General features: G+C 33.4%; 2 protein-coding genes and 1 long non-coding RNA gene across 4 annotated transcripts in view; 2 read left to right on the forward strand and 1 right to left on the reverse strand.

Moving 5' to 3' along the window:
* LOC138317461 (gamma-secretase subunit PEN-2-like) lies at window positions 1–7,189 on the reverse strand. The gene is made up of 5 exons (XM_069259140.1): window positions 7,095–7,189; window positions 5,205–5,270; window positions 1,944–2,048; window positions 1,101–1,262; window positions 1–733 (listed from the first exon to the last, which is right to left on the reverse strand). Exons 2-4 carry the CDS (start codon window positions 5,263–5,265, stop codon window positions 1,123–1,125), a joined length of 306 nt encoding a protein of 101 aa, XP_069115241.1. The 5' UTR covers window positions 5,266–5,270; window positions 7,095–7,189; the 3' UTR covers window positions 1–733; window positions 1,101–1,122.
* Window positions 2,448–3,454, forward strand: LOC138317463 (uncharacterized). Its single transcript, XR_011207765.1, has 2 exons — window positions 2,448–2,486; window positions 2,999–3,454. It is a non-coding gene; the product is annotated as an uncharacterized lncRNA (long non-coding RNA).
* The window catches only part of LOC138317459 (splicing factor U2AF 35 kDa subunit-like), a 14,807-nt gene continuing 9,039 nt past the window's right edge, over window positions 7,160–12,927 (forward strand). For both annotated transcript variants that reach the window (XM_069259137.1, XM_069259138.1), the window contains exons 1-3: window positions 7,160–7,309; window positions 7,859–7,946; window positions 10,668–10,734. In XM_069259137.1, the coding sequence (XP_069115238.1) occupies window positions 7,266–7,309; window positions 7,859–7,946; window positions 10,668–10,734 (199 nt within the window). In that variant the 5' untranslated portion in view covers window positions 7,160–7,265. The remainder of the gene's footprint in view (window positions 7,310–7,858; window positions 7,947–10,667; window positions 10,735–12,927) is intronic.

Consider the following 12,927-nt stretch of genomic DNA (forward strand, 5'->3'; position numbering starts at 1 on the left):
TTCTCTTTTTTTTTTCTCAGCACTAATTTAAGACATCCAGGTTATTAATGCTTGTACCTTACCAGGAATCTAAAGTTTTTATTTACAACCTGGATATTTTTAGCAGATGATTTATTTTGAGATGTATTCAATGAGTGCAAATATCCAAATTTGCACAGTGATGAATCAGTGTACAAATGATAGAATTAACATAATGGGTTTTACAAGATAAATGTGAAATATTGAAATTTGTTATCTTTGATTAGTACATTTGTGTTGTGCATTTGATGAGTTTAGTATATTGATGCATAATTACATACCATACCAGACTTATCAGTGAACTTGAAGTACATGGTCCCATCAACATTGCATGGACATCATTTGATTACATATAAGACATTATACATGTGGTTCTGTTTGTGGTCGTAAAAGCTGGAGAACAATATACATTAATGCATAACCATTAAATCTAGCACTTTGTCAAAACTTTTTGTAAGTATACTTATATAAAATGGTTGTGAAGAACTTAACATCAACAATGTAAGATTGACTAGCACCATTTAAATACTAAGTCAGACAATAACTCACAACTTAAATACAGCATAAACACAATCTTGGTATAGGTTTTTTTGTAAACCGGTGGCCGTCCATCTTTCACATTTGTCAATGTAAAACCAATCTATGAGTAGCTACAATCCATTTGTTGTCTGTCCATACTCGACCATTGTTAAGGTCTCAGTCAATATTGTTACATCTGAAAAGAGAGGAATGATATAAAAACTAAAATTAATGTACATGTTACAGAAATGTTTTTGAAGATTTATTGTTGTTGTTGTCCATCTTCATTGCACGTCATGTACATATGGTACATGAAATTTGAAACTACAACACTAACTATGTATACTGTATTATAATAAGAATCAATTACCTGCTTACATTACACTGATGAAAATATCTAAAGTTTTTTCTCATCAGAAGTTACAAAATGTTTTCATTATTACAAAGAAAATACCGTATTTTCAGGTACTTTTAAATTATAAAATGAAGCATTGGATCATATTAATATAAAAAATACAAACATTAACAAGATATATAAACTATATAATCCATAATCAATTTACCTAATATAGTCAAATATTAATTTCATGGAATGCCTCTTGGGAGGACAAAAGACAGCTTGTCTCCTATGACATCCCAAGCCACACGATTGGTCTGGAACACTATGACCCAGGTTAAAATGATGGCCACCCATATCACTGTCCCAATAATTGACCGGATCACATCTGCAATAAACCAAAAAATTCTGTCATTAACTGACATTTAGGTGGCAAATGTCATTCATTACATTGCATGGAAAGTTTTCCATCTGAAATATTGCAATGGCTACCAATAGTCTGACAACTTTTATGCACTTTCTGTGAAAGTAACTAGAAAGTTCCTGTATTTTTCATTTTAAGTATATAATATAATGAATTGTTTCTCCTGATACATAGTAAATATGTCAGGTGTTATCTCTATATTTACATTTTCACTGCAGTCCCACTATGTAACCTTATACTATAAGTGCAGTTGGCAGTCACATAGAATATGAACTTCAATCGCTTCTTATGACGTCACTATCATTGTGACGTCATTCATGGAATTTGCCTCTGTCCAGTTGGCATTCCGATCGGCTATGAACGCCAATTGAAAGACGTTCAATACTTAAATGACTAACAGAATACTACAAAGGATATATTGTGTGGCTTTTACAGGTGAGACGCTGTCGTCAGAAGTACCTGTACATGTCTGTACCACAATAAAAGTAGCTACAGAAAACAATATGCATACAGTTTATGAATATGTATGTCATTAAAACTGTAGCAACAAATAAGAATAAACAAAAGATTAATTATACAGTTAATTAATATTATGATTTAGCATTAAAACATTAGCAATGTTGTTATAAATAAAAGAGTAATTACATGTCCTTATCTGTTTTTGTTCCTCATAACTGGGATGGATGAAGGCTTCTTTGAAAAACCAGACTGAGTTAACAAACCATAGGAACGGTAGCATGGCAAACCCACCTGTAAGTGTAAGATTAGTAAGTATATGCAGCGAGTGTATATATAATTACTGTAATTCAATATCATGATTGTAATCGTTTACATAATCATGTTTACCGTATTCAACACTATAAAAGCCCTCTTCTCCTTATTTCAGGCCCCTATGTCACTTACATAAAATTCAATGCAGACTGAAAATATGAAAAATATGTATTTTTCTTTAAAGAATCTTTATCTAGATTGATTTATGGCTAACTTTGTGCAATTTTGAAAAAGGCTATAGTCCAAATTTTGTTCTAGCTATTACACATTATTTCATTTTTTAAGTCCTTGGGTTGAATACTGTAATTGAATTAAAAGGAATATAAAAATTTTCATTGTCAAATATTCAAAAATAATATTGTATTGGAACTAATCAATATCGGCAAAGAAATGTCACGATCTTTTGTGGATGTTCAGGTGAAATGTAGTTATATGCAATTTTCGTCATATATTTTGATACATTTTTGCCTCGATTGCTTCAAAATCGGCGTGGCATTTTCGCGTGTCGGCTTTTCTTTGATGTGCAAAAAGTAAATAAATTCACAAAATAAGAAGCTTTATCGGTCAAGAAGCGAGATTTTGAATTGGCAATTATTATTCTAGGCCACCGATAACACTTTGGAATAGATATATTGTGTAATTTGTCGTTTAATTATAGATTTTATGGTAGTCTGAGCCGTGAGGCATGGCTTCGTTAAGTCCAGGCACAAATCATCAAAATACACGGAGTTATTTCAGTCATCGAATTTCTCATTTAATTCTATACATTTATTTAAACTTAATTTGAACAAAAAGTTATTACTATAAGCCGTATTTTTCGTTCACAAACGTTAATTCAGAGACATGCAATTTCAAATAATTAACATTGAGAATAAAATTTGAAGAATGGTCCAATTGTTTAATATTTTGGGTTTCTTTTTAATTTGTAGAGCTTCCTTCTACTCCATAGATGACAAATCTGATGCTGAGGACTAGTACTAGTACTCCTGATGTCCAGCGCTAGCTGACACATTTGAACACCTCACAACCAGCCTTATTTTATTGTGTGTCAGTGATTTAGTGATGTGTGACAAATTTCCTAGGTTATATATACACATACTTTTATCAAAGAACTCTTTTTGAAGTCAATTACAATTGTTGTTAACTACTTAATTTGGACATGCAACTTTGTTACAATTTGTATATATTTTTTAATTTCAATTTATTAACTTCTTGATATCATGGATGAAAGTGTTTTTGTTTTAATATTGATAACTTGTAATGTCTGAGAGATGTGTAGATATGTCTACTGAGTGCATGGTGAGATTACAGGGAGCTGTGGATACATTGTTTTCAACATTTACTAGCTATATAGTTGTTAAATAAATTGAATTTAATTGAAAGAATTTTGTTTCTTCTCTTTTCATTCTGTAAATACATTCAAGCTCATGGATAGAACTAAATTCTGAAACAAAATGGTAAACACATGATCACTTAAAGACAAATTGTGGCAATTTATAATGCATGTACTTATTTGGTAAATGTTACTTGATGCAAGACTGAATGGATTTTGTAAATGACAACACACATTGCAAAAACAAATATATGGAAGATGTTCTTAAAGTAAGACTTAAGGAATCAACAGAGAGTACAGAGACAACTACAGAACTGAAACAAAGCAGATTTTGTGGCATCCTGTTAATCCAAACAAGAGGCCCAGAGGGCCTGTATCGCTCACCTGGTTTGTAATGCCAAATAATTTTCTGAATACAGGTTCATTGTTTCTTTTCTGAAGGAATTTTAATATTAACCTCTAAATCCCCTATTGGGCCCCACCCCTCCTGCCCCCTGGGGGTCAGAGCCAAAATTTATACAAGTTCTGTTCCCCTTCCACAAAGGATGTTTCTGGCCAAATTTGGTTACAATCCATGCAGAACTCTATGAGAAGTAGTGATTTAAAGGATTTACCTTTCCCCTATTGGGCCCCACCTCTCCTACCCCCAGGGGATCATAGCCAAAATTTATACAACTTCTGTTCCTCTTCCCCCAAGGATGTTTCTGGCCAAATTTAGTTACAATCCATACAAAACTCTAGAACAATTAAGTAGCAATTTAAAGAATTTACCTATAATTCCCCTATTGGGCCCCGCCCCTCCTGCCCCGGGGACCAGAGCCAAAATTTATACAAACTCAGTTCTTATTCTCCCAAGGATATTTCTGGCCAAATTTGGTTACAATCCATGCAGAACTCTATGACTAGTAGCGAATTAAAGGATTTACCTCTATTTCCCCTATTAGGCCCCACCCCTCCAGCCCCCGGGGGGCCAGAGCCAAAATTTATACAAGTTCTGTTCCCCTTCCCCCAAGGATGTTTGTGGCAAAATTTAGTTACAATCCATGTAGAACTCTATGACTAGTAGCGATTTAAAGGATTTACCTCTATTTCCCCTATTGGGCCCCGCCCCTCCTGCCCCCTGGGGGTCAGAGCCAAAATTTATACAAGTTCTGTTCCCCTTCCCCCAAGGATGTTTGTGGCCAAATTTGGTTACAATCCATGCAGAATTCTAGGACAAGTAGCGATTTATAGGATTTACCTCTATTTCCCCTATTGGGCCCCGCCCCTCCTGCCCCCGGGGGGTCAGAGCCAAAATTTATACAAGTTCTGTTCCCCTTCCCCCAAGGATGTTTCTGGCCAAATTTGGTTACAATCCATACAGAACTCTAGGACAAGTAGCGATTTATAGGATTTACCTCTATTACCCCTATTGGGCCCCACCCCTCCTGCCCCCTGTATGTCATATATAAAATGCCCTAAAAGTTTTATGTCGCGGAAAAAAATGCCCTTTTTTTGCCCAGCGCCCTGCCCTTTTCAAATCCTAGCTGGAACACTGACTTGAAGAACTCGACTAATCAATATTTGTTTTGAAATCACTTGAAGAACTCTTTACACATATAGATGTAATAAGTAAGCATTACTTTTCCATGCATTTCATCACTAAAAGTAGATTTCTTCTACAAAAAAATGAAGTCCTTCAAAAACCTCCCCTCAGTGCTTCCTTTCATTGCAGGGACATAAAAAGCAAAACTGATGAAATTAATTTATTTGTGAATATTTTTCAATTTCAGGGATCAATAGTGTTGATATCACTGGCTTACCTATATAATACTTTCGGCATAAAGACAACTTGTCCTCATTACTGACACGCTTAAGGTCCATCTTAGCTGAAATGAATGTAAATTAGATTTAAATAGTGGAAATACAATACAAATATATAGTGAAACAGATTTGGTTTGGTGTTATTAGTTTATTGTTTATAAATTTAAGTCCTATTAATAGCCAAGCAGAGTCATTTATAGACATGCCGGATTTGTTTGTGGAGGAAAGCTAGCTATATAGAGTATCCGGAGAAACATCAATGACTAGCATGGTCAGAATAGCTGGCAACTGCCCTACATTGGAATCCAACCTGTAAACCAGAGGTAGATGGCTTGTGCTAATGATATGTTTAGGTATCTAACTACATAGTCATCACAGTCTTTTGTTATTGAACGTAATAAATTCCAAACTAACCTTATCCAGGTACGAGTATTTATTCTTAATCAATTTTTAAAAAAGTGCAAACCAGCGATCTGTGTTAATTACCTCTCCTTAAGACACACTGGAAAGGTGTTTTCGTAATTATATGGTTACAAAGGTCTATTTATAGCAATTTACATGTGAATTTGACAACTACATGTTATAATAACTGATGTTCCAGTGGTTGGTTAAGATGTCCACAAGCACTCCACCTCTGGGTCGCAAGTCGAACCACCTGTTGGAAAGCTAGTTAATTAATTGTCAGGTATTTACAGAAGGCAGGTGGATTTAATTTTTTCCAGCATACACCTGTTATGTCCTTAAATGTCCCTTGCTGTTAATTATAACAGGACATTAATCAAACAAAAATCAAATGGTATAAAGAAACTTCTTTTTAGACAAGCCGTAATCAGTGTCTCATCGTGCTACACCTCCAACATTGTTCAAAATAACAGCTATTCAAACCTAGCAGACAATAATGAAGATGGGAAAAAACAATTTAATCATAGGTTTGGCTCTATTTTGACTAATGTTAGAGCAGAAACATATTAAAATATGTTGTTTCTGATTAGAGGTAAAGCACAACAACACACTTTTGAATCATTACATTAATGTATCTATAGCTCTAACTGGGTAACTGTTTTTTGAAATGCAGAAATGTTACTCATATGCGAGGTTAACATTGTGCCCGACCTGTTTAATGCATAGGTATTAAACTTGTCTGTCAAATATTGACAGACGTGTTTAATACCTATGGTTTAATACATACAATACACAATTTAAACATGTTGAGGTGAAACTGAGTTTACAAATTGCATGTTAAAAGAATATGTAAGAGCACGATATCATCGAAGAGACAAGGTTCAAACCATGGTCGGGTTTCTACATTTATTCCTCTACTGGTTGAACCTCAACCAATCCGACCATTGATTCATTATTTCATATAATCGATTAATAAGATAAATTAACCAGGTTATTAATTATCCTTACTGCACATAAAGAAAATAACCTTAAATGTGATTAAATAAAGTCTGGTTGAATCATTTATGTCCCTTATTCAACATCTTTTTGAAATATATGGAACAAAAGATAGATATTTTCTACTTTCTATTTATTGTTTAAAAATGTGCTGTTCGAGGTGAAATCACTAAAATGACAAGAAAAAACTGATTATAGGATCAGATAAGTTATCTGATTCTAACCGATGATCGACTGTAATTTTAGCCGATTATACAACACTAGACTGAGTAGTGAGTCATAATTACAAGACTGACTTGTGATTGACTAGGCCTACTGATCTGAGAGACTGGCGAATACTGTTTCATCGGCTGTAACGGAAACGGACTACGTACGTAACAGTTATTGTGCGGATTAATTTAAAAATACCGCTATTAATGTCAATAAATTGTTAATCATTGATGCCTTGGTCATAAAATATATGAAACCAGACCTATGAAACATTTGTTTACCTAGACTTTGTTGTATTTCCTTCTTGACAGTGTTCCGTTCCCGACTTCCGAGTTGTGCAAAACGTCACTAATTTTGATGTTTACCACTCATCTTGGTTACATTCACGCTTGTCATCTAACCGAGATATTCAAGCTTTCATTTGACCGTGTTAACCGTAGCACGCACGAAAGATGGCCGAGTACTTGGCGTCAATTTTCGGCACAGAAAAAGATAAGTGAGTATTTTTGTAATGTGTCCAATCAGAATCAAATTTATGCTGTGAAATTGGGATATTTGAAATACAATTTATATCACATTAGATGATTTCACCGAATATATGTACTGTATTTGCCGTAATAACATCTAATCGCATCCAGTCACAAATCGATAAATTACGAATTGCTTCAATGTTGACCTTTTGTTTTCATTTTAGTAGGTTATGGATTTGACTTATAGCATATATATATGTACATTTTTTTCAAATGGTTAGTTTAATTTTGCAATGTGTATATTTTGCTCATGTAGATACGCTGATAGGCATTCAAATTATGAAACTACATATTATTTGGGGCGAGTTGACTAAAATAAATGGTCCAAATCTGAGATCCTTTCTTAGAATTTCAGTTAATTTTATCAGTTATATATCGTAAGTGTGATGAATCTGTTATTGAATCATCGTGCCAATACAAATATATGTCTGATGGAGTCATATCTTTGGGTTGTTTTATTTTTTGTAAAAATGAAAATTACATGCAACATTACATGTGATGCTTTTTTTTTACAGAGTTAACTGTTCATTTTACTTCAAGATTGGAGCATGTCGACATGGAGAAAGATGCTCACGTCTCCATAATAAACCAACGTTTAGTCAGGTTTGTCATATTTCATGATCACTTGCGGCAGAGCTGATTATGTTATAAAACTGTAGAATGTGATTTTTCTTCTTATAAAAATTTACATATTTGTTAATATTAAAGCTGACATTGCAAGTTAAAAAATGTACATTTGAGATTAAAAGAAAAGTAATGAAATTTCTTTTTTTTTGAAAATTTGTTTCTTAGACAGCCCATTGCGTTTCTAAGGACGGGCAGACGCCATTTTGTTTGAACTCTGCTTGGATACGAGACGCCTGCCGACCCCTATATAAAGCGCGAATCGACACACGTGCGCTCAGTCATGTACATATACACCTAGCAGTTGTCCATTGTGTATCACCTACTAATACATAAACAAAACCCCTTACCTGTAAATACATGCATGTGTAGGGCTGATTTTAGCAAGCAAACATGCCAACTCTTCTAAGCTGTTATTTAGATGTACGTTTCACAAATTTAACTTTCCATACAAAATAAAAATCCTGATAATAATCCGTCCACATATCTCCATGTATACTATCATACCCGATGTACTCGACTGGCCACTTTCATGTGACCACCTGTCCCGAACAAGTGACGCTTCCATATATATAAACAACTAAAGGCACACGCGTGTACATGTGCGTGTAATATCTAATATGTTGAAGTATTTTATTAGCTCGTATTTGACATATTTTGGGATCTAGCTGACATTATTACTTCAATGAAACCTTGTCAGGTGAGTGCAGTATTTATATTTAGTTTGACAATGTTATCTCCTATTAGAATTTCCGTGTTTGTTTACATTATAATCAAAATGGATCTCGCACGTGGAAAGAAAGTATAATTCATTCATTACTTTTAATTTAACTGTATATATCTTTGTATGGTTCTTAGAAACTTTATTTGAGAAAACATTGAAAGTACTAACCATTTTATTATAATTAAGTCTTGGGTATATAGTGCAGTAGATCTAGAGCCGGTTAAGTGTTAGTAATGTTACACCTTGAACAGCAAGTGTTCAACTGATTGCACATGTGTGTGGTTCACACGCTTTATATAGGGGTCTGTACCCGGTGTTGTAGCCAAGCAGAGTTAAAACAAAATGGCGACTGCTTGTCCTTAAAAATGCAAGGGGTTGTCTCAGAACCAAATTTTGAAAAAAAATATTGAAAAAAAAACTTTATATTTTTTTATTCTCAAATGTATATTTTTAACTTGCATTGTCAGCTTTAAGAATGTATCATGATTGCTCTGTAGCCTGGATTCTGTTTGCTATGTAGTCTGGATTCCTTTCCCACAAATGGCGAGTGCAGCCAAGCAAGCTAGGGTCTAAATCTATTTGACATTGATATGTATTTGTACCACTCGTTCGAGGGTTAAGGATATCGATCCCATTCAAGATTTTGTTCTTTAATATTGCAATATAGGGTCTCGAGATCTCAAAACGAGTCAATGACGTGGGTATTAAAATTACTAGGGAACAATTTACCGTCTATTACTCCCACCTTCTACTGATTGTGACGTCATGAAACTCACAGCAAAAGATGACGTCATAATCACCTGATGGTGGGACTAATTGATGGTAAATGTATACGTACTATACTCACATTGTTTTATATATATTAACATGGTCTATATTCTTGTGAAAAAACATATCACAACTGTCACTGCTAAGAAGAGATACAGTCAAACCTCGATGTATCGAAGTTCAAGGGACCGTCAGAAAAACTTCGAAACATCGAGACTTCGAATTATTCGTGGTTGAAATTAGACCGATGTTTTTTAACCATGACCAACTGTGGTAGTTGTGTACATGTCGTCTCCGTTCCGTAAACTTTATAATCATTGTACCACAAGCAAAACAAAATAAAAAACGAAGTATGCAATTAATCACATGTATTGCTATCGTTAGCAATACATACGTATATTATAAACAAGACTTACGTGTACTAGGCCTAACCCATGTACAAGTGTTCGTTTGGTGACTATTTAAGCGATGGTTAATATTACGGAATGAATATAAAAACGAAAACACATTGTAAAACCGAAACTCCAAAGGAGGAACCGAAAGCGCTACAACACCTACAAAATACTTCGATTTAGAATGATCGATTTTCTCCAGTATTTATGCCAAAGTTGTGCAATGTAACAGTTTTGAGCATGAGTTACTAATAATGTGGCTCGCTATTTACCGTTCCGTAAATTCTACAAACCGCTACCAACGGTACTAACTGTATCTTTGCCGTACTAATAATTTAATAACGCAGCTTGTAAAAAGAAAGCACCGGGTATCGGCCTGATTAGTGATATTAATTATCTTGATGGTATCAAGCTAGCAACACAAGCTGTCATAATCCCTATTGTCCGGCGAAGGGCCGTCGCGAGACAGCTAGGTGTGACAGCATGCCGCGGGGTATCGGCGAACACCTGATCTGTACAGGTAATTTTTTATTCGAATCATCGAGTGTCAGTTACCTATGATTCTATAACAAATGGTCCATGAAAATAGTTCGATACATCAAGAACTTCGATTCATAAAATTTCGATTCATACATGGGTTAGTTAGTAATGTTATATAGTGAAGAAATTCGGGACCAGACAAAAAGTTCGATACAGCGAGAAATTCGATTCATCGAAGTTCGAATCATCGAGGTTTGACTGTATGTATAAATACATGTAAACATGCAAGATATCTGATATATTTTTTATCCTTTTCTTATCCTTTTATTTTTGCAGACTGTCCTTATCCAGAACCTGTATCTAAATCCACAGAATGCTGCCCTGACGGCGGACGGATCTCACAGTGAGTTTTATTGGAGTACAAGTGTTGTAACTTAAAGTAGTGTTCTTCATCACCTGTCTGGTCTATAAATCTGCTGTATTCATTTACACATCTGTAATCACGAGTTCCATTTCAAAATCAATATTAGAAATTTCTGGTATAAAATACATGAATGCATTGGAAACATTTTCCGATGTGTATAATTGTAAAGTTGATTTTTTCCATGCAGGAAACTGTAAATTACATATTAATTAGGGCTGAAACGATTCATCGCGATACACATTGAATCGCGATATTTGTATGTCGATACGATTTTACGATACAGCCTTGCCGTTTCGGTTCGATACGATGCAATCTTTAGACTCACACTTAAAGCAATAAATCTTAGCCATATCAAGATTATCAGACACTGGGATCACACCTAAAAGAGGTGTAAATACTCTCTGAACATCTCTCCACCTGTTTTGATTAACAGCCTGAGCCTATTAAGCCTGGTAGTGAGCTAGTGTCACTATTCATGTGTGTCTGTTACAGAAGTCGACCAGCTGGTCGCGGCGGATTTGGAAACAATCTACCAATATTTAAAGCCCTTACAATAAATGGAATGACTACAGCTAGTAAGAATCACATCAATAGCAAACACTTTTCACATTTGTTAATGGTTTACTCACGTTTTCAGTGTTAAATAGGCCTACATTGGCTGATGGAAGTCATACAATTTGCAATCGTAATGGCCGCCATTTTGGCATTTGGTAATTGTAACAAAGGAGTCGGATAGGTATAACAAATTCGGATTTAAATTAAATTTTATTAATGTTATATGGCCTACTACTCAAATGTCAATAAATTTTACTAGTATAAAAACAATTTGTATTGAAATTTTATGAACACAGATTTTTTTTTTCTCTTAAACATAATTAAATGTAATAATTTAATTAGTAGGTCAAAATTTATTTTATTAGTAATTTAATTAGTAGGTCAAAAGATTTTTTATCAGTATTTTAGGTATATAGCTAGTTGTTTTGAGAACAAGCTCACAATAAAATGATAATTATTTATAGTTTTGAATCCTGTTCAATTAATTTAAAGAGATATTTGAATATACTAATTAAATCTCTGATTTAAATAAGTATATTATTGCTTTAGAATTATTTCAAGTAGACATATGAACTTAGTATTATTATTTTTTGTTACAGTTAGATGGCTACATATACTTATACTCATGATCAAGTAATCAATTTTTTTTTTTACCTTTTTTTGTAATAATTGGAAAAATTTATGTTTGTTTACATCAAACATAAAAAATGTCTCTTTTAGGTATGATTTATTAATGCTTTAGTTGTACATTTTAAAATCCAGATGTAAAAAAACTGTTGAAAACGCAAGATGGCACAAAACAGAAGTATCGTATCGAAATAATAATCGAATCGATGGGCATGTATCGTGATACGTATCGTATCGGACTACTGGTGTATCGTTGCAGCCCTAATATTAATATAACGCAAACTTACTTGAGTACAATTTCTTGTAATGTAGGTTTACACTACATATATTTAAATATTTTAAATATATTGAAAGAAACCAGAAAAGTGATAAATGTTGTCTTTCTTAACTATTGACATATATATAATTATTTCATTGTTTATTTCAAAAATGAATTACTATCGATTAATAGTATTCTCAATTATTAGTATTAAATACAAAACACATGATCGCAAACTTTATAGATTTCGTGAAACTGATTTCAACTTACAACATATTTTGATATTATTGAATTTTGAGATACAGCAGCTATAGACTAGTACTTTCTTGGGTGTTGTATGTGGAAGCTTATCTTTTTATTTGTACAAACACATTTTTGATTCATAGGGTTTTCTGTACAGTGTATTTGATTTTCAATCCAAATCCATTAATTATATATTATTTTTTATAACTATATTCTTTCAAACCTTTTTCATATACTTTTTTTTTAAATAAAATTTGTATAAAGCTTTCAAGAAATTGAAAAAAAATGGATGCTCTTTAACTCCATGTTTTCATTTTCAGTTATTTATATACATTATCCACACAGTCTATATTTTGGGAAGTAAAATTAAAGAAAGAATATTTTTGTTTATCCCTATGAAAGTTGTTTAACAAAGAGTTTATATATTATTATTGCCTTAATTTAGTGAGATTGATTTATTATTTCCTTTTAAGCGATAAGTTTTGGTG

The sequence above is a fragment of the Argopecten irradians genome, chromosome 3 (assembly GCF_041381155.1).
Source record: "Argopecten irradians isolate NY chromosome 3, Ai_NY, whole genome shotgun sequence".
Lineage (NCBI taxonomy): Eukaryota > Metazoa > Mollusca > Bivalvia > Pectinida > Pectinidae > Argopecten > Argopecten irradians.

Excerpts from the sequence above, each read along its gene's own strand:
- LOC138317461 (XM_069259140.1), bottom strand. The coding sequence starts at position 5,265 with ATGGACCTTAAGCGTGTCAGTAATGAGGACAAGTTGTCTTTATGCCGA. Across the intron at positions 2,049-5,204 it reads ATGCCGAAAGTATTATATAG|GTGGGTTTGCCATGCTACCG; the intron begins GTAAGCCAGTGA and ends TTACACTTACAG. Across the intron at positions 1,263-1,943 it reads ACAAAAACAGATAAGGACAT|ATGTGATCCGGTCAATTATT; the intron begins GTAATTACTCTT and ends GGTTTATTGCAG.